This window comes from Osmia lignaria, chromosome 8 (assembly GCF_051020975.1).
Source record: "Osmia lignaria lignaria isolate PbOS001 chromosome 8, iyOsmLign1, whole genome shotgun sequence".
Lineage (NCBI taxonomy): Eukaryota > Metazoa > Arthropoda > Insecta > Hymenoptera > Megachilidae > Osmia > Osmia lignaria.
The window spans coordinates 6290984-6313252 of record NC_135039.1 but is presented as its reverse complement, the minus strand read 5'-3'; the positions used below and the strand labels follow the sequence as shown (position 1 = coordinate 6313252).

The 22269-nt window shown below is 36.6% G+C and overlaps 2 protein-coding genes across 2 annotated transcripts in view; one reads left to right on the top strand and one right to left on the bottom strand.

Moving 5' to 3' along the window:
* Positions 1 to 16592, bottom strand: part of LOC117610864 (cytochrome P450 6a2-like) — a 174257-nt gene extending 157665 nt beyond the window's left edge. Inside the window, exon 1 of the mRNA XM_076689392.1 lies at positions 16219 to 16592. The gene's annotated coding sequence lies outside the window, so the exon portion shown is untranslated. The remainder of the gene's footprint in view (positions 1 to 16218) is intronic.
* Positions 1815 to 6746, top strand: LOC143305600 (uncharacterized). Its single transcript, XM_076689785.1, has 3 exons — positions 1815 to 2042; positions 2101 to 3151; positions 6478 to 6746. The coding sequence occupies exons 1-3, from the start codon at positions 1815 to 1817 to the stop codon at positions 6744 to 6746; spliced, it is 1548 nt and encodes a 515-aa protein (XP_076545900.1).
* Positions 16593 to 22269: the final 5677 nt, after the last annotated feature.

Below are 22269 nucleotides of genomic sequence, written 5' to 3'. Positions count from 1 at the left end.
GACCCCGAAAAAAGAGTGGTGACATATGCAAAAGCTGTTAAAGAATTGAAAAAGAATCTAGATACTAAAATTTTATTCACAGACAAAAGTATTGTTTCACTAAGTAATTCCAATAATTGCACGGCCATTTTTTCACTTAAACATGTTAGCGTCAGCACGTGTACAAGGGTTGACACGTGGCAGGGTCAATGCATTTGGGGCTTTGACCTACTTTTCAAGGATTCCTCAGGATTCTTTAAGCTATCGATACCCCGAGCCATATGTCTGTCATCGGACTTGGGCCGGCGGTAGTTGATATTTGAGGTGCGACGAATTCTAAGAGTCGCGGATGTTTTGTTTATGGAACGGCGATAGAGAGTTCGATCGCCGATCCTCGAAGGAACGCGCGTGTGGCCGATGACCCGAAGTCATGGTACTGCATGGCACGTGTAAAAAGATAAGCTTGATCTAGAAGGATCTGGCCACGGAGTGGGGAAGATCTTGCATCTTCTGGTAGGAGGACCACGAGGAACGGCATGGCACTTACCCCAGAACCTTGATCGAGGGCACTTTAAAAAATATTTCTAACAAACAGATAGATGAGCAGGAAGATTTTTTTTATAAGCCCTCCTATTTCTTGGAGTTTAAAATAGAACCTATTGAACTTATTGGATCTTCTAATAATAAGTCTACTAAGGAAGAATTATTTCTTGATAATGTAAATGAAAAGCAACATTTATCAACGGCTGCCGTATCCAATGAAACTTACGTCATCAACTTGTCGGATATTGAAATACCTTCAGCTTCATTTGATATTTCTGACATTACAAATTATAGAGATATGACTGAATCAAAGGATAATTTATCTGTTAATACTGTTTCCAACAACGTTCCAAATTTTATAACACCAGATCATAAGCAATGCATTGAAAAAGAGTCATCTAAACCAAGAATTATTTCCAATGAAATTCTACATTTACCGTTGTTTAATATTCAGTCAAAAGATTCTTTTTTATATTGTGACATTAAGAATAAAAGAAAATATGAGCTTAGAAAACAAAGATATGCAAGTGAATATAGGTTTTTCGAATGATAATGTAATTTCACCAATAATGCATTCTACAATGTGTCAGTTAAGTACTAGTGAGGTTTTAAATCATGGTCAAGCTGTAAATTCATTACCTGAATTAATTCATAGTGATAATGCGGCAAATTTAGAAAAAGAAGTGGACTTAGATGATGCTAATGACAAAGATTACCAATTATCTGACAGCGATTCAGAGATCTCTAATAACATCTCGTCGAATGATGAACAAACTTTTGAAAAATTAATGAGAAGCAAAATTAATCAGTCAAAGTCACTTAATATCACTTTAGGACTTGATAAGTATCAAAAGTCAGCTCCTGATAATAAAGACCTTTGCATAGACTCTTCTGCAACACCTTCTGCTAAAAAGCATTTTTGTATGTACTGCAAAACTTTTCAATTAAAATTAGCAAGACATTTACAAACACATTTACAATTTACAAAGAAACGCCAAGAAATTATTGCAACAATTCGGAAAAATGGAAATCACAGTTTTAATACAGACAGACGATTTAATAGCGGTAAACTGTTAGTCTGTCGACGACCAAATAAGCGTATGAAAAAGACTGCTATGGATTTTTTATCGTGCGGAAATTGTAAAGGGTAGTATGCAAGGTCAGTAACACGTCATCACTGGCGAAAACGAAATGGAAAGCTAGAAAGAATTGTTTTAGTAAAAGGACGAAAAGTTGCCGCAAGATTGCACGAAAAAGCCAGTGTTGATGTTCGAAAATATATATTTCCCTACATGCGAGAAGATGAAGTCGTACGTGTAATTAGGTATGTTGAACTTATTATACTCTACGCTAATAAACAATGCCAAAAATACGGTACTCATCAACATCATTATCAAATGATACGAACTCGACTACGGCTGCTTGGACGTTTCCTGAACTCCATAAAAGAAATCGACAGTCGAATAGAAAATTTCGCTGACGTTTTCCAGCCTCGTTATTATGATGCTACAATTGACACAGTACGAATTGTTGCTGGGTTTGATCAAAATAAGCGTACTTTTGAACATCCTGCAGTAGCTTCTAAAGAGAGTTAAAGACTTTTTAAAACTACTTAGTGAAAATTATGGAATAAGTATTAATAGAGCGATTGCTGAAATACAAACTCAAAATAATCGACGGAAAAAAGTGATATTTCCGACTACTGATGATATTAAAAAATTGGATTCATTTTTAAAAAGCAAGCGATCGCAGTATTATCAAAAATTGCGAGAAAAATTTTCTTATGAAATATGGAAAAAACTTGCAGAAACCACTTTATTATCTTTGCAACTTTTTAACCGTCGTCGACCCGGAGAAATTGAGCGTTTATACTTGGAAGATTTTCGTAGTTATCGAAGTATCGATCAAATGGCAGACAAAGAAACATATAATACCTTATCGCAAGAAGGAAAAGCGTTAGCTCGAAGATATGTTCGCTTCGAGATTGGTGGAAAACTTGGTCGAGCAGTTCCTGTTTTAATACACGTCGATCTCTTAGATTGTTTAAATTTAATTATTCAACATAGAAGTAGCGCAGGAGTACCTTCTCAAAATGAGTATTTATTCGGATTACCATCTAGTGATAAGGATAAAAATCGATATCTGAGGGCATGCGATCTAATGAGAAAATATTCGATACAATGTGGTGCAGAAATTACTAGTTCTCTTCGTGGAACACAGTTACGAAAGCATATTGCGACTAAATGTATTAATTTAAATTTAACTGATGGCCAAGTAACTGATTTGGCTAATTTCATGGGACACCATAAGAAAATCCACAAGGATATTTACCGTCAACCCGTATTGGAAACAGATATCGTAAAAATATCAAAAATTTTGCAGACAGCCCAAGGACTAAATGAGTCTGAAGAAGAATCTGATAGTAATGAAGATTTCTCTATACAAAGTACCAGTCAAGATCGTTCTAATGCAAGTAATCGGTTGCATAAAAAATCAGTAATGACGCATTCTACTCCAAGACGATGGTCTAACATGGAACGTACAGTTACATTATCGGCATTTCCAGAATTTTTATCCAATGGCAAAATACCTTCTGGAAAGGAGTTACAAAAATTAATCGATGATCACAGTTGTTTACAAGGAAGAACCGTACCGCAACTGCGCACTTGGTTACATACTCGGAAAAAAAACAAAGTTACTAATGCAGCCTAATTTATGGAAATTGCTAATTACTACCAAATATTAACTGCCAAAGATTACTAATATTTTTTTAACAATTATCTACTTATGTTTAAATATTAATTATTATATCTCTATGTCATTAATTTTAAATACATAAAAGCAATGTATTAGTCGTAAAAGTTCAATAAATAATAAACCGTATAATGAAAATTTACGATACTACGTAGAAAATTTTCTATTCAATTTCATTTAAATATGTTCATTTTTCTTTATTGTTGCAGCTAATCGTATGTCGTATATACAGGGTGATTAAAAAAGGGGTCCGATACTTATGGGGCTTAGAGTACTCACCCAGAAAGTAAAAAATCTGTAAAAATATTAGAAAGCTTAAGTAATTATGGCATTGATTTATCCTATTTACGTGGACAAGGTTACGACGGTGCCGCATCAATGAGCGGAAGGTTTAATGGTATTCAATTTCATATATCAGCTATATATCCACAAGCTTTATACATATGTTCATTGTGCATCGCATAGTTTGAATTTGGCAATAAGAAATGCTGTATCTGTGGTTGAAATAAGAAATTGCATTGGTATAATTGAAAAAGTACACAATTTCTTCAATACCCCTAAGAGACAGAAAGTCCTTATCAACAATATTGATAAGTATGTACCGGACGCTAAGAGACAGAAACTACGCCAAGTTTGTCCCACTAGGTGGGTGGAACGTTATGAAGCCATCATATGATGCAGAATTATATGATGCAGTGATTCATAGTCTTGAAACAATCAGTTCTTGGGAAGACAGAGACTCGTCTTCCAATGCAAAACTGTTAAATAATTCGTTGTGTCAATTTAGTTTTATAATATCTTTATTTAGCTTGCAAAATATATTTGCGTACACTTTACCACTGTCTAAAATTCTGCAAAAGTCTAGTAATGATCTTTTAATTGCCCTAAATTTTGTTGATAATGTTGTGGCTCAATTAAGTACTATTCGTAAAGCACCCGATTCTTCTTTTAAAGATGTTTACGATGAAGCCTGCATAAAAGCCAATAAATTTAATATTGACATTAAAAAGTCAAGAACTGCATCGAAACAAACATTAAGGTCCAATATTCCAGCCGATTCTACAGAAGAGTATTTTAGGAGAAATATTTTTATTCCATTTGTTGACCAAATATTGAGTCAACTTCATGAACGTTTCACTCGACACCGCAACATGTTGAAACATTTTCTTATTCTTTTACCAAATGGAAAAGACGTTTCAACAGCAAGTCTAATGGATGATTTTCGTCAGTTGTGTGAATTTTATGCACGTGATTTGATTTCCACAAAACAAGCAATTTTAAACGCGGAATTCAAATTGTGGCGTGCAAAATTTGAAAAAAAAAGTTAGAACAGCTCCATGCATAAATGCCATTAATGCGGTTTTAAAATGTGACCAAATAATATATCCAAATATTTATAATTTATTAAAAATATTGGTGTTACGTTCCGAACAGAAATTTTTACACGTTCACCTCGTGTTTCCCCCCCCATCATCGAATTGTCCTCCGTGTTAACGGGCGGATCGATTAACGTTACCATCATCGAATTATCCCCAGTACGTGCGGGATACAGGTGTCTTTCCGCTTCCTCGTAAATGGTCTCCCTCATTTTGAGACTGCACTTTGAGGCAGCAATTGTCTAGGCGAAAGCCATGTTGCCCCCCCCTTCTGTCATCTTTTTGATGGGCCTGCTCCCATCGTCTTGATCCGTCGTACCCTCGACCTTGGTTGGAGGTACGAACGGAAACCATGAACATCAATAGCTTGTCTTGCATTCCGGACCTCCCCGGATTGAACGCAAAAAACGATCCTTGAAATTTCGAGATAGTCTATCTCTTCCAGACATAATTTCGATTGTTAGCGTAACAAATTCCTTCCTCGAAATCAGCGTGGTCCCACGGCTCAAAATCACGTGTCGTCCTTGGTACTGAATATCGCCGGATGTAAACCCGAAACATCATTCGTGTGGTCCGATAATCCTGACCACTCTAGAACGTTCCTTATCGATTCCGCGAAGATGATCGAGATTTGTTATACATACACTATAATAATCCGAATTTTCTACTAAATTCACTAAACACTGTAATACTCTATTTTCGCCACGCCGGTTTGTCCAAGTTGCGAATTTAAATTTTTATTTAACATTCGTTCAAATTCAGTAATCTGTAATAATTTCGTAAAACATGTTTCCTTCCTATAACGTTAAGATCAAAACAATTTTGTAACATTTATTATATTTTAATGAATAACGAAGTCTTTAGTATGACAGGAAGAGTAAAGGAATACAGTAATGCTTCGAAATAAACAAGTCGCTATCCCCTCTTCTTTGTTTGAAGTCGCCCGCAAAGTGAGAGGTACGAGAAACGAGTGAGAGGTCCATGAAAGCGCGAAGCCGATGTTTAGGGTAATAAATTTCACGCTCGACTGAGTAGTGACATCGATTAGTAGAAGAAGGATGGAATATATATAATGCTTTCTCAGTCTGGTATATTTGCTTCGAAATAAAGCATAGTGCGAGAATGAGAGGGCATGTTATATTCTATCCTTGTCCAAAAAATAACATCGCTGCTCGGCGTTTTCTATCGTCCCGTTTCAAGAACAAAGTCAAGCCGAATAGCTACCTGCTTCGAAATAAGCAACTGTTCGGTCCCGAGCCACTTGCTTATTTCGAAGCATTACTGTATACGCGAATTAGAAAGAGAAAGATTAAAACAGAGAGAGGAACGCACATATCCCTGCTGCACCACCGATAAGCGAATCCCGCCTCCTTACACATCGACACCGCCGCTTAATTCGTTAGGCGCACAATAACGCAATGTAAACAATTTCGGACAGGGCCCGCTCTGGTCTTCTCCGAAAGGTGCAGATTGCGACACTCTTCGACGTACAATCGCGAGCAGCGTCGCCGTCACAAGAATTTGCAAATAATAATGTTGTTTAAAGAATTTGTTATTATTTCGCGAAAGCGTTGCCGGCCGCCTTACGATGGCTAAATAGTCACCAATTTTTTACTATGATATTCGTAATTAGCGTATAAAAAAAACGTAACAATACTAACTTTCAAAAAAATAGACGGTCAGTGCTTTTCGGAACTTTATCCACAAATTTCGATTGCGAACAAGGAAATAACCATAAGTATAATTTCAACTTTAATTGAAAATGAATATATTGCATGATTCAAAAATATGGATGTAAGGTATATATTTTCCCTTTTTCTTTCAGAACAAACGATGATGAATATGATGCTGCAGTTGCGGCAGCAGTTGACGGAGCAACAACAGCAACACCAGCGGCAACAAGAGTTGCTGCACCAACAAGTGCATGCGCTGCAACAGCAGCTGCAACAGCTGGTACAGCAGCAGCAGCAACAACGGCCGCAGCAGCAGCGACAGCCACAGCAGCAGCAACACGAAACTAACAAGGAGGATGCGAAGCCGTTGCGCCGTAAGTATCACAGATCCCATCAAACAAATAACACTGTCGAACAGTGAATTTGTGTTCCGATTACCACTAGACGATTCTTATAGCGTTTTGTATACTGATCACGAACCTGCAAACCGTTTCGCTCCAGTACGTACAGTTTTTGAGAAATTTGATTTTGAATAAAAAAATATATTTTTCAGATTTAAACAAATTTTCTGACGTAATTGTAAAAGATATTGAAAATCTATTTACACTAAAAGATTTTATAGACTTTCCTGAGTACAACGATACCTATCTTTAATACATTCTAAACGTTTATGTATCTTTAAACGATCACTGAACGCGGAGGGATGACAAAATAGAAGTACAGTATAGACTCGTTATAAGCAAAACGCTCGGGACCGGACTTTTGCTTATAACGTGTAGTTCCACCATTGTTTGATATTTGCCGACTGCTTCGAACGTAGAAAAAGACAGCGAGTGAAAAAGAGGACGGAGCGAAAACAAACCGTTCTATGTCAGTGAGGCAACACTAATGCAACAACCTAACTTTGCTATTTTTCATTTTTTTTTTTATAGAACTTTTTCCATGATATTTCTGACATTTTTCTAATTAAAATGATACCAAACACGATATAATTCGGACCATATTTATCATGTAAACTAGTTACAACCAAACGCACGGGACCGGACTTTTGCCTATAACGTGTAGTTCCACTATTGTTTGATGTTAGCCGACTGCTTCGAACGTAGAAAAGGACCTTGAGTGCAAAAGAGGATGGAGCGAAAACAAACCGTTCTATGTCGATGAGGCAACTTAACTTTGTTATTTTTCATTTTTTTTTTATAAAACTTTTTGCATTATATTTCTGACATTTTTCTAATTAAAATGATACCAAACACGATATAATTCGGACCATATTTACCGTGTCTATTTGTTCGGTCTGATGCGAAACACAATGTGCGAGGATTTCGAAAGACAGTTTATGACGGTTTATGACAGTTTATGGTCTTGGTGACCGGTGGTACCTGGGACAGAGCGTAAGACGGTTCAGAGCCTTTGTTAGGGTTGGTGGTGACTTGCCGACACGTACACGGCAAGGGGCTTGTCTGAGATACAGAGGAGTAAGTCATGAAGAAAAGCGAAGCCAACCCAACAGGAAGATTTGGGCGTTTGTTTAGACCGGCTAAGACTCGTATAGAAAAACATAAGAAGAGCCCGTAAAAGATTGTAAATCGCTTGTCGCGAGCTTGTGGACAATCCGAATGTCCGAAATGAACGTTCTGAATTTACGGGCCTTGACCTTTAGAAAGTCTATTTAATGTTGAACCTTTTTGAGTTTTTAGATATTTTCACTATTGCCGGCAATAGTCATTTACCTTTTTCACACAATGCATTTAGAATTTCTAATTTCGTTTCCTTCTCAATAGCTAAAAACATGTCATAAACGGTATTTCCGAAGGGTAAATTCGACAGCGGTCGACCAACGGTACTTGGCCTTCGAGGGTCAACCTAGGTGGAAAAACCCCGACTTTCGAGGTCTTCACGTATCCTTAGGTAGCGCCCCACCCTCTCCAAGGAAAAATCAGGCTAAGGGCGCAAGGAAGGGTAGGTGGCAAAAATCGGGGAAGTGGACGACCACGGTTTGTCAGACTTGACACTTCTTCTTGAACCATCGCCGCGAGTTACAAGTACGATTAAAATACAATTCTGTGAGTGTTAGAACTTAATGTGCAGTGTGAACTAATCTGATAAAAACTCTTTCGAGCCCTTATTTATAAGAACAATTAGACTTACCTTTTTTTCTACTTTTTGATTAGTTGTAATTTATATTTAGTGTTAGTGTAAGCTATAGTGATGGCAGGTGTAAAAAGAGTGTCGTTAACGATGCAACAGCGACTGGACGTTCTGAAGGATCTAGAGACATCTTCCATCGCAACTGAAGATTAGTGAATTTGAAGACCAAGATTCCAAGGCAAAGCGACGACAGAGGGTCAGAAAACCAATGTTCGAGGAATTGGAGGAACGCCTGTTCAAATGGTTTATAGAAAGGAGAACCGTAGGAGACTACATATCAGATGCGCTGCTAATAGAAAAAGCAACCGAATTGAAAGAGGAGTTTGGAGCCCCTTCCCAATTCAAAGTGAGCAAGGGATGGCTCGCAAAATTTAAAAGACGCAACAACATTAGATTAGTTCGTGTATACGGCGAAAAAGCCAGTGCCGATGAAGATGGAGCACGTCAATTTGTGGCTGACTTCCAAAGTTTCATGGAAGACGAAGAAATTGATCCTGAAAATGTATATAACATGGATGAAACTGCACTGCTGTGGAAGGCTTTGCCACTGAAAACTCTGGTGAGTGCAACGGAAAAGTGTGTAAGTGGCCATAAAATGAAAAAAGAAAGACTCACGATAGGACTGTGTGCCAATGCAACCGGAACACATAAACTTATGCCCTTTTTAATTTATAAATATAAACAGCCAAGGGCATTAAAACATTTTATGAATCGACTTCCGGTAGTGTTTCGGGCTCAAGCTAATGCATGGATGAGCCAAACTTTATTCTTAGATTGGGTGGATAATTGTTTTAAAAAGTCTGATAGACAATATCAGTTAGAAAATGGATTATGCGGAAAAGTTGTTTTAATAATTGACAATTGTGCGAGTCATAAACTACCATTAAATTACGTGCAGGATGACCATTTTCTAATCAAATATTTAGCACCTAACACCACATCCTTGATCCAACCAATGGATCAAGGAATTATTGCTAAATTCAAACGCAGTTTCCGCCATAAATTAACACAGCGGCTTGTCACTTACGGAAGTGGTGCAGAAAAATTTTTTAAAGCATACACAATAAAAGATTGCATAGACATGATTAGTGAAGCTTGGAGCGAAGTGACATGCAGTAACATTAGAAATTGTTGGAACAAAATCATTTCAATAACTGATGAAGAAGAAGAACAAGAAGAGGAGGGAAACCTTATACCGGAAATGCAACAACTTCTGACGAGCATTTCGGAGCATAATGTAACCTCCGAAGAAGTTGAAGAATATTTGAACGAGTGTAGTGAGGAGGAAGAAACATATTCAAGAAAGATTGATGATACGGACGAAAGCAGGGACAAAGACAAGGATGAAGAAAGGGTTGAAGACAAGGATGAAAAAAGAGAAGAACCATGGGAAGAAGAACAGGAAAAAGAAAGGAACCAAACTGACAGAACACAAGAACGTGGGATCCCAGTAAACAGAGAAGAAAGACAGAAATTGGAAGATATTTTCAGACGTTTGGAGCGTTATAAAAACCGCATCCCGCGTTCGTCTGAATTGCTTCTAGAAGCAATGAAATTATTATTCTTAGGTAAGACAACTTATTCAAAAAATTAAGTATTATTAATACGTCATGTTGTTCTAAACATAATCCAAAGTTCATTTCTTTTAGGCGAGACAAGTTCAAACACCTAAATACAGGACATTACAGGAACAGAAAACAGATGTACAACATTTATCAAAACATTGTAACAAATCTCAGAATAAAATCAGTTCTATTAATAAGACTACCAATAAAATGAAACTATCATTTTTTTTAAAACTGCAAATATTTATATAATCTAATAAAAACTGGTTATTGTGATACTGTAGCTGATTGAGCAGATACTTGAGATAAAACATTTTTCTAATTTCATAGAAATGATAATGATACATAATAAGTTGTTTCAAGTAAATATGGTCCGAATTATATCGTGTTTGGTATCATTTTAATTAGAAAAATGTCAGAAATATAATGCAAAAAGTTTTATAAAAAAAAAATGAAAAATAACAAAGTTAAGTTGCCTCATCGACATAGAACGGTTTGTTTTCGCTCCATCCTCTTTTGCACTCAAGGTCCTTTTCTACGTTCGAAGCAGTCGGCTAACATCAAACAATAGTGGAACTACACGTTATAGGCAAAAGTCCGGTCCCGTGCGTTTGGTTGTAACTAGTTTACATGGTAAATATGGTCCGAATTATATCGTGTTTGGTATCATTTTAAGTAGAAAAATGTCAGAAATATCATGGAAAAAATTCTATAAAAACAAAATGAAAAATAGCAAAGTTAGGTTGTTGCATTAGTGTTGCCTCACCGATATCTGATCCAAGATCATGTTACGCTACTCGGCGAGCGAGCTTCGTGACGTCTCGAGGGGTATACCCCCCAGTGGTGGGGATGGTTTCTTTGCAAATATCGTACAGATCTTTTTAGCTTATAACGAGTCTATACTGTACACCGTAAAATCGAATTATATCACGCGATAGAGCAGATTGCTATCCTGGAAACCCACCCGGAGAAAGTTGCAACCTTGATTTTTGTATCAAGCCAAGAAGCGAAATAGCTTCGCGGGAGACGAAGTATCGACAGTGGTGCTCCGTGTCAGGACGGTTGCTTTAAGCGGCAATATACGGGAGACACCGAGCAATCGTCCTGACGCGGAGCACCACTGTCGATACTTCGTCGAAAAGTGTGGGGCTAACTTCACACACCCGGCCGAGCGACGGTTATATGTATAGGAAAAAGTTCTTCAAAATGTTGATTTCTACAACATACTTAAAAATCATCGAAATCGAAGTTGCCGTCCATAATCTAAATAATTACCGTGTTTATTATATATTAATGTATTTATTTAGTTATGAAGATTATTATTATTATTTTTGTATTACCATTAGTGCTACTACTATTATTATTATTAATTGTTATTAATACGAGGGCAATCCAGAAAGTAAGTTTCGTTAAGCAATTAAACAAAAGGAAACCATTATTAGAAAAACGCTTTTATTACATAATGAAGTACAATGCTTAGATAATTTTTCAACATAGTTGCCACCATTGTTAAAGCATTTATTATTGCGCGGCACGAGCTTTTGTATGCCCTCGTCGTAGAAAGATGCCGCCGGCGATGCCAACCATATGGTGATAGCGTTTTTCACCTCGTCGTCTACCGTGAACTGCTTGCCAGGAAGAAACGATTTAAGGTGCTGGAAAAGATGATAGCCGCTTGGTGCTAGATCGGGGCGGGGACAAACTGTTCCCAGCGGAAGTCCGTAAGGAGATTGCGTCACAATCGATTTGCCCCCCCCATCTAGCACCAAGTGACTATCATCTTTTCCAGCACCTTAAATCGTTTCTTCCTGGTAAGCAGTTCACGGTAGACGACGAGGTGAAAAACGCTATCACCATATGGTTGGTATCGCCGGCGACATCTTTCTACGACGAGGGCATACAAAAGCTCGTACCACGCAATGATAAATGCTTCAACAATGGTGGCAACTATGTTGAAAAATTATCTAAGCATTGTACTTCATTATGCAATAAAAGCGTTTTTTTAATAATGGTTTCCTTTTGTCTAATTGCTTAACGGAACTTACTTTCTGGATTGCCCTCGTATTACTATTAATATATCATACTTATGTAATATGTATTTATGAAAATAAAACAATTTTTAATATCGTTTTTTCTTAAAACTGTAGTGCAAAATATTGTAATACCCAATAGTGTCCTGAGCATTTGACTTCTACCACACAATTGAAGACTGGTGACAAACACTCGGTACGCGCGAAATGCACTCCGAGGTTCTGTTTCTAAGAACTAGTGGGGATTGCGACGGACTTTTATGTGGGCAAAAATGCGGACGCCTAACTGGGCATCTTTGTATATGTATAAAAATTATTTTGTATTAACGTGACCGTAAAATTTCATATAGCCCTAACCTAACCAAACCATTTATATGAGCAGAAGCAATATGGCATCATAACAACTTGCAAAAATATGTTAAATACTTACAATTTTACGTAATTGTATTTTTTAAATCATTAATTTCCTAAACTTTTAACTTGCATTTTCGAATGTTTCAGGTCGAAAATTATAAGATTTGATATATTCTAACCAAAAATTTTTAGTAGCCTAAGCCGAAGTGCAGCAAAAAGAATTGAATAATAAATCGTATATTTTAAAACTTTACACAGGATGTTACATAAAAATCCGGATTTTACTAATACGTTTGTTCGGCGGCACTGCAGTTCGGTTCCGTGCGTTTCGCTTTCATCGAATCTTTACTGCGTGGATGATGTCGATGATATTCTCCAGGAATCATATAATAAATATATAAAATATAATAAATTGTCGTTAGATTCGAATTTGGTATAACGCACATTCGATCACCTTGAAGGGTTATACCGACGGCCGTTACTGCGAAATAGAAAAGAATAACCTCAATAGAGTAACGGTCGCGGTGTCAGGTGTCAGTTACGCACGAAATAACCACGCCAATAAATGTACTGTTCGTTGCTGGTAAGTTGCCGAGCACCGCAAACTGATCCGACGGAGGGGCAAGGGGACTGTGAGTTCGCTCCACCTAATCCACTCCAGGAACCCAGAACTTGAGAAGTGAGCGGTCACATTGCATAGGCGTAAAATTTCTGTATTCGCGGGGGATGCATTTAACTATATAAACATGCGATTTTTTCGGGATATTAATGGATTTTTTATAATACTCGTTCTTGACAACAGTTGTTATTACGCAAAATTTATGGTAATTACATTATGGAAAGTTAACTTAATAATGTAAACCCCGAATCTACGTCTACGTCAATGCGTCCGAATCGTCACTCGCTATCGCTTCATTTCATTCCGTTTCAATATCTGTCCTTAGCGACGTTCGTCACGCGATAGATTTGCGGATGTAAGAGCCTCGGCCAATAAACATAATACGAGTGACTGGAGGTAGGTCAACGAATTTGATTGGACAGCAACTTACCAGCAACGAACAATATAAGAAAATCTGTGTGCAAAAATTGTTTAGACATCGAGCCAATGCACAGTGGTCCAGGAACCGGTTTTTCGTAGCCAAAATTCAATTTTTCAAGTTTAATCTTTTGCAAAAATTCTTTTACCTACAAAGTAAGAACACTTTAAAACTATGAAATCCAAAATAATTTTCATTTTGGACGATTGTGTAACCGTGTACAACATGCTGAAGTAAAAATTCCGAAATTCGAAGTGAAACTAATTTTTGTAAGTATTCATTATAGATCATCAAATAATAGTTTTTAAGAACAACTTTATGCATACTACTAGTTCTATTTTGATTATTCAATTGCGTCGGAAGTGTTCTTTAACTTATGTATAAATAGTGCAATGTTTACAACAATTGAAACTTTGCGGATGGTTTTAAAAAAAATGCTTAAAAGTGCTAGCTACCAGATTTGTTTTATAAGAAAGCTTAAACATTTCTTTAAAGAATTATATAAATTTTAGGTTCAACCTTCCTCAACTTTTAAATTTATACGAATTTCAATAAATGAATGCTCTAGATATTCTAACGTTGCGGCCACCGCGGCAGCATACGTATCGCTCGGGCCGAAGTGACTTCTGTCTAGAGTAATACGAAACGTTTTCTTTGCGAGATTCTTATCTCTTGTTAGTATTAATTTTTATAAACACGAGATAATAATCATTTGGAGACGTATTTCAGCTTCATCGCCGTAGTCTTTTAGTCAACGTGCTAGGCGAAACATCAATAATAAAAAGTGTAAATTTAGTATAATTTTATTATAGTTATGCATATTAAACATATTTTTTAGTTTTTTGTTTATATATCAAAGTGTAATATAGTGTAGCGTGTAATTTCCATTTATTATAATTATTCTTAATATTCTATGAAATTAAATTGGTTAGAGCATAATTTTAATTTGTTATAAGTATTTAATCTAATTTATCACAAGAAATAACTAGCGAAGAGGATTCAGATCAAGAAAAAGACGAATCAATTTTACGTATATTTAAATATTTAGATAAAACCGAATTAGAATAAAAAAATTAAAAACAATTATATTTTTGCACTTGTTTAGTTGTATTTTAGTTCTGTTAATTATATTTAGTATATTTATATTTATTATATTTGGTCAAAAGTCGATTTAGAGTCGAATTTTGGCCACGAAAAGCGGGTTCCTGGACCACTGTGCAATGGCTCGAATTCGAGGAAAGGAATGTAAACACTGAGGCCGTTTTTGCCGTACCTACTTAGAACTGTTGGGAATAATCCAAAGTTGTAACGGACATTCCAATCGGGATTATCTCGTCAGATATAATGTTAATAAATATATTAACGTATGTTGATATTTTCAATAAGAAGGAGAACTGAATTAGATTTCTTGGACCCGGATGATTGATAAACATGGTACAGGAATTGAGATTTATTTTAGATAAAGATAAATCAAATTAAATAACATAAAGGAGGGGCAACAGTAAGGAAAAGATTGTTCAATATTTATTAACATAGTAAATGGTAGGTTAAAAACCGAGCTTTTCAAGTTTTTCCACTTAGCAACCCCCAACATTAACTAGGAACACGAATTGAAACTTTTGCAGATAATAAATCAGAAAGAAAATTTATAAATGATAATTTAGTTTATTTAATCCTCCTTAGATTTCTCCTTAATCCAACGCTAATAAGAAGTTTGTGTGAAAAGAATTAATGCTTATTTACCGCCATTATTACATAATACATTACGAAATTTCAAACTTTAAAATCTACTGCAATTTTATACATTTTTGATCCAATTGCTAAAAAATATATCCTCTCCTTTTAATTCTTATATCATTATATGATGATTTAAAATTTATAAATCTATAAATATAACTATAATCTATAACTATAATTTTGCAAATTTTGAATCCAATTGTCAACAAAATAAATCATCTCCTTTTGAACTTTTCAAATCATTAAATTATTAAAATGCGAATCCTTTCGATGTTTCCAAGACTCTTCTAGAGTCTTAAATGCGAGAAATTATCGATCCCGTACAGTATTTTGAATTAATTGCAATTTTCGAACTATCAACTATGGGGGTCTACGAAAGTTTGATAATCGCGGAGCAGCAGAAATCTTTAAAATAGTGGGCATTTTGGAAGTCCGAAAATCGAATTCTTTTATTTCTTTATTTAATAATAAACCATTTTTGAGAATTGTTCACAAAATTGAGCGTGAGTTACTGATAGAGGCAAAATTTTAGAAAAATGCTGCCTTTATAAAATCACACGTTTTCCTGCACTTGTGTTTGTTTTTCTCAGTATTCATTCGGCCGATTTAGTTACAATTCCATGGACTTTTACTACTAAGGGTATAACATATTTTAGGAAAAGATTTTTTTGAAATTCGGCTTACAATAAGATTAGCAGCATCTTTTATGTTGAAGGTTAGAGTACAAATAAATCCACACATTTATAAGCTTGTATAATTTTTTCTATTCCGTATTTCAATATTTCCTGCAGCTCAAGCACGCATCTAGTATGATACACTAGATGCTCTAGTAATTTGAAGATGATGCCTAAAGTAAATTCTGAGAAAAAGGAACTTGAAATTGGCTTATTTTCTATGTATCGCGGAGAATGCTCCCTTCACTTAATTCGCTTCTACCGACGCCAATCATTATTAAACGCAGAATGAAAATTTTCATGCAAAGATACAATGTCAAAGGAAATAGAAACTGTATCACTTACCAGAATTCGCAGATGCCCGTGGTCTGCAGGTTGAGGGTAGTAACGTTCTCCAAGTTCGATTTGCTTACAGTTTTCGTTTCCACATAAAGAAAAGTTGACCAAAAACGATGATTCTTCGATCAAGCCTTCTTCGCGAAAAACGGGCACCGAATTCGCAACTTCAGAACTTGTCTCGATACCCGAACAAACAGCTACAGAAAAAAACCGACAACCGAAATTAATACAATTTCAAAGTATAATTACAAAAAGTTAGTTAGTAACACTGAATAACTAGCTAGATCTAACACACGTTTATACACAAGTTAACATAGGTTAATTTTTCTAAACCAAGAAACGCACGAGTGAATATATTATAACACGTCCGTACCGTTCAACCGTTGTATTCGGAATGATTCTGTAATGGCGACGAACGACGAAGGGCCCGTGTATGGTGGAGGGGGTTCAGCTCAGCAACGCAACGGTGGTGGTGGAAACTCGATTTTTAACGATGCGACGCAAGCGGACTTGAGGGGGGGGATTCGCTCGTTGAACTTGTTGCCATCGTCAAGTCGTGTCTTCGATTGTGTGCGAGTTTTTGCACGCGCTCGTGCGATTAGCGAAGGGCAACTCACTGTTGATTCTTTTTCTTCTGGCTATAATTTAGATTATTATGTGGACGAATAATCACTTCATTTTATAATAGAATTGAAAATCGATTTAATGTTATAATCTAAGGATCTCAGCGTTATGGAAAAGATGTGTAGGCAATTAACTTTATTTTTGTCAGGTAAAACAGTTCTTTCCAGGAAAACGGACCGATGGGGTGCGGTTATAATTATTAACCCCACCTGAGAGAGGAAAAAGAGAGGGGGGAGACATCGCGACAGTAGACTAATTTACCTATAGATGTTTTAATAATTTTTAACAAAAAATACAACCGACTTCGAAATGCACTAAAAAATATGAAATAATTTCTACTACATTTATACAAATACCCAACAGTATACTAAATACATTTCAACCTTTTCGGAGGCGGCGCAAAATTAAAAATACTCGAATAAACGATGCTGCTGTTACGTGGCGAGCGAGATACGGCGCGCGACGTACAAATATATATATAAAAAGAAAGAGAAAGAAAAGTTTATTATAGATATTTAGTACGCGGTAGAAAAGCGCTGCCACCAGTCCTAATCGGTTGGGACGATGTTAGATCACTTCCGATTAGAACAAATAAAAAAAATCAGTAAAATTGACTGTAGATTGATTGAGTCCATCAATGCCCTGATCCCATACGGGCCCCTCGTGTGAATTCGTGCGTTGATGGTAGGCGTGATAATACAGGAAAAGAAAGAGGTGTTTGAACAGAAATTAATTGGAAACTGAATATAAGTAACAAGTGTATAATTTCGAGGAAAAATAAATATTACAATGAAAATAGTTTAGTTAACAAAATGTCCGGGCTGTATGAAATATATAAAAAAAAAAGAATTAGAAATATGTATATATGTATAAGACAATGGAAAACGAATATTTTAAAGATTTTATGCAATGAACTTTTATAGCAGAAAAATAACAGAAAAGGCGGTGTTAGTATTTGAAATGATGATTCGAACTTCGGTGTTGTAATTTACAATAATTATAAAGCGATGGAAACAGAGACGGATACCTCCAAGACACACAGTCTCGTAGACCGCCCGTTTTGCCTCACTCGATACTAGATTCGTTGTGTTAAAAAAAATAGAATAAGCGACTCACCAATTCGATGATAAATAATATATGTATTAATATATATGTATATATAGCTTTCTCTAAATTGCTGTGATGAATGTCCGGAATCTGGAAAAGCGAAGAAAGGATGAAAACTCGGACACGCCGCATTACGCGTTCGCGATCGGCCTTTATTACGGTGTACGGATTACGAATGACGATTTACGAAAACACAATATTCGAAACGACGCGACGCGGAAAAAGATAATATAATTAACGATCGATTTCAAATGAAAGAGAAAGGATAGAGATTGAAAAGTATGAAGAGAATTTAACGTATTCACTAAAGTCTTTGACGCGAAAAACGAGAAACTGCAATCTCCCGGCACTCTGCTTTTTACAAGGTCTTTACCGGGCAGCTAATCACTACAATTTTACACGCGAAAACTATTGCTTAACGCGAACACGGGCTCCCCGTTACGTACTTACTTCACCATTTTTCGACGAAGAGTGATTTTCCTCAGTCGACCCGCGATCGGTACCCCAAAGTGGGAACATCATTTGGCAAATCAGGGTACGTGTCGAAGGGGAAGGCCCGCACGCATTGGTTTGTCTAGGCGCGTTTCCCGAGTTCTCATCCCTTCTTGACCTTTCTTGTCGACTCTGTCTAACGTTGGCTATCTTTTTCTACCCCGTCAACGCTACATGAATTTTGTGCGTCGCAATTTCTATGCTTTCTAGAATGTTCGAAATGGATTCTATTTGATTCTATGTGTTTCTCGATAAATAACGAGACTTTTGTAAACGATATTCTGGTATCGATAAAACATTTTATTAACGCTATTCTTTTCTTGTTAATTCGTTCGACCCATTCAATGATGGACGTTTTATTCGTTATACGCGTTTTACGGCTTGCGTGATAAGGGATATGGCAATCTATGTTTTACCTTTAATTAATTATGGGAGCATTCCGATCGTATTTTAACGCAAATTCACGTATATTGAATGTTAACATTCTATGAATTTATTCTAGAATATTCCTTGTAAACGCTTGGCAGATTTTATTGCCTACTCGCAACAATACGTGTTTATTACCCCCGTCGACCGTTGTCTCGAACGTTCTTGAACGTTGGTCGACGTTTTCAAATTCCCAGTGGTTTTCACGCAAACCTCGCTTTCCATTCTCATTCAGATCGTTACATATCATTCAGATCAAATCACTTTCATGCTTTATTGCACTCATTCTCCCGTGGAAGGACCGGCTGACGCATGTTCTACAGGTGTGAGAGGTATTTCCCCTATGAAATAAAACAAAAATCGCATTTTCTTCTTCTGCGCAGTTAAGCTGGGATACTTCCAAGTGCGTCGCACTGCTTAACCGCGCGGCAAAGGATGTTTAAGATACCTCTCCTTAAATGATCGCAAAGTAAAAAGCAAGCTGAAGAGAGGAATGACACATGTTATTAAAAATGTCCCTAGACCTAGTGAGCTGCGCGAGTTAAGTGTGGTCTCTCGTGAATTGCAGTATACATGTACACTAAGTTGCATTGAACTTGTCGCAGTGAAGTTGGCCACGCATTCACTCACCGACGCGGCGTGAATGCGTCAGTGAATTTGTAGCCAACTTCATTGCAACAAGTTCAATGCAACTCATCGTACATATACATCAGAAGTGCTACCAATTTCTGATACAATCGTTACAAATACGAATGTTTTTTGCCGTATCTAAAACGTTTCGAATTTGTTTTCTTACGACTTATTAATTACCAAGTTTGCCATACCGCAATCAAATCGTTATTGGCAGGATCGTATATTCAGGTATTTTTAATTTTGCGCCGCCTCCGAAAATTTTGAAATGTATTTAGTATCCTATATAACAATTAAGTAGATTTTATTAATAGCTATTGAATACTGGTATAAATGAAATAGAAATTATTTTATACTTTTTAGTGCATTTCGAAGTCGGATTTTTTTTTTGTTAAAAATTATTTTATTTCACACTTTTTAGTGGAACGAGCAATATTTGTAGGATGCCGTAATGTGATTTACCGTTCTTATTGGATAATTACAACAACAATAGTTATTAACAATAACGAATTCCATAAATGTTTGCAAGTGGGATAATCGTAGAAATATCGGCTGTAGTTCCGAATAGCCCCGGTGGTCGATCGACATGGGCTTTAGAGGGGGGAGAGGGGGGAGGGAGAAAACTCCAAATATAAAACGGTATCCACATCAGACCAGTAGTTCCGGAGATATTAATTAAAAACTTTCGCAGAATACATAGAATTTTGCCTATACAGACGTGACTAACACAACCATCCCCGCTGTAGAAACCGTGGTCGTCAAGCGTCAAGCAGCCGATGGCACAGTAGGGGGTCTCGACCTGGGTATCTACAGGGTGTCGTATATGTATAAAGCGCATTATTTTGTAAACTGTGGTTCACGTTTACATTAATCTCATCGTTTTACTCGTTTTGATATGTTGAATACGAATATGATTTTTGTTTTTAATGGAAATAACAAGCTGTCGAAATATTCGCAAATAACTTTATACAGAATTTTACCCAATAATGTAAGGCATATGTAAGGCGAATTTGCCAGTTATACATATACGAACAGAAGGTGACACTTTGTTCGTCTACGAATATCAAACCGTAGTAGGTTAGGTTAGGTTATATTCTCCGTGGTGGGGGTGCCGGGGGAGGGGCAAAGCCTAAAACACAAAAATAATTACTTTAAATACAATGGTACAATGATCACAACTGAATGAGACACCCTATAGATACCCAGGTCGAGACCCCTTACTGTGTCATCGGCTACTTGACACTCGACGACCACGATTTCTACAGCGGGGATGGTGTAAACACGCGCTTTATCCCTGCAACTAAATTATTGGATGGTTTATCAACACATCTACTTGCATTGTTTACTGCGAAACTAATATCAGGTCGAGTTTTGTTGCTCAGGTACAAGAGACTTCCCACGGTCTCTCGATAAGGATATGAAACTTCGACATTTTCTTCCTGTTCTTCTTGTTTTACTGCTGGGGTTGCCACTGGTTTTGAATCCATCATACCGAATTTATTCAGTAGTTTATTAACATATTCCGTTTGTTTGACCTTTAGTTCTTCTCCTGTTTGTTTTACTTCCATCCCAATAAATGTTGTCGGTTCCTTATTTACCACCATTTGGAATTCCTTTTTCAGGTCTTCAATCAAAAACTCAATTTCATTCTTATCGTTACCGATTACCAGTCCATCGTCTACGTAGATAGCTACAACCAGATTGCTATCTTTTCTTTTAAAAATACATTGTTCAGTTTTTAATTCTTCTAATCCTCTTGATTCCACTTCAGTGGTGCTTGCTTCAAGCCATATAATGCTCTGTTAAGTTTACATATTTTACCCTTATAACTATACCCTTCAGGAGGATACATGTATATATCTTCTTCTATCTTACCGTACAGGAACGCCGTTTTTATGTCTAATGCATAATATAAGTATGCTTCTTTGGCTATTAGAGCAAAAAGAACACGCAAAGCATTCGTACTCACTACAGGACTGAACGTTTCTTCATAGTTCAGTTGAGATTGTTGTTCACATCCTCTAATTACTAATCGGGCTCTGTATCTTCCGTCATCTTTTATTTTGAATACCCATCTACTCGTAAGTGGTTTTACTTCTTTTGTTATCTTCTCGTCTATTAGTGTCCAGATATCATTCATTTGCAATGAATTCTTTTCTTCCTTTATTTCTTCCATCCATTTGTCTTTATCCGTGGCAGAAACGGCAAATGTCAAGGCTACGAAATCTTTATACTTTTTCAGAGGTCTTCTGTTGCGTAGAGGTCTTGTCGGTTTTTCCTTTTTAGTTTGTTCTGGATCTTCCATTGTCTCTCCACAGATTAGATCATCCTGAACCTGGGATTCCTGTTCATTTCCTTCGACTACCTCTTCATCATCTAGTTCTTCAGATTCTCTTGTATCTTCTTCTCCTTCTGTTTCGGTATTTATTTCTATCCGGTCCTTTTTACCAGCTGCAGAACTGTTAACTTCAACCGAATCATTTGTGTTTTCATTAAATTTTACGTCCCGTGCGATTATTACTTTTTATTGCCACTGTCCCATAGTCTATATCAGTAGTTGTTATATGCGGATTCTAAATCACTGGCGTCAGCATTTTTTAAACTGTAATTCGTTGGTGCCCGTTTTTCACTTTGAGGCAGATATCAACCCTTTTATCCGAACCGCCCTTTCTATATACGTGCTTATAAATCGTATATAGCGCACGCCTACACACACACACACGCGCGCGCGCGCGCGCGCGCACGCAGAAGGACTAAAGTATGGAGTATAGAAAGTAA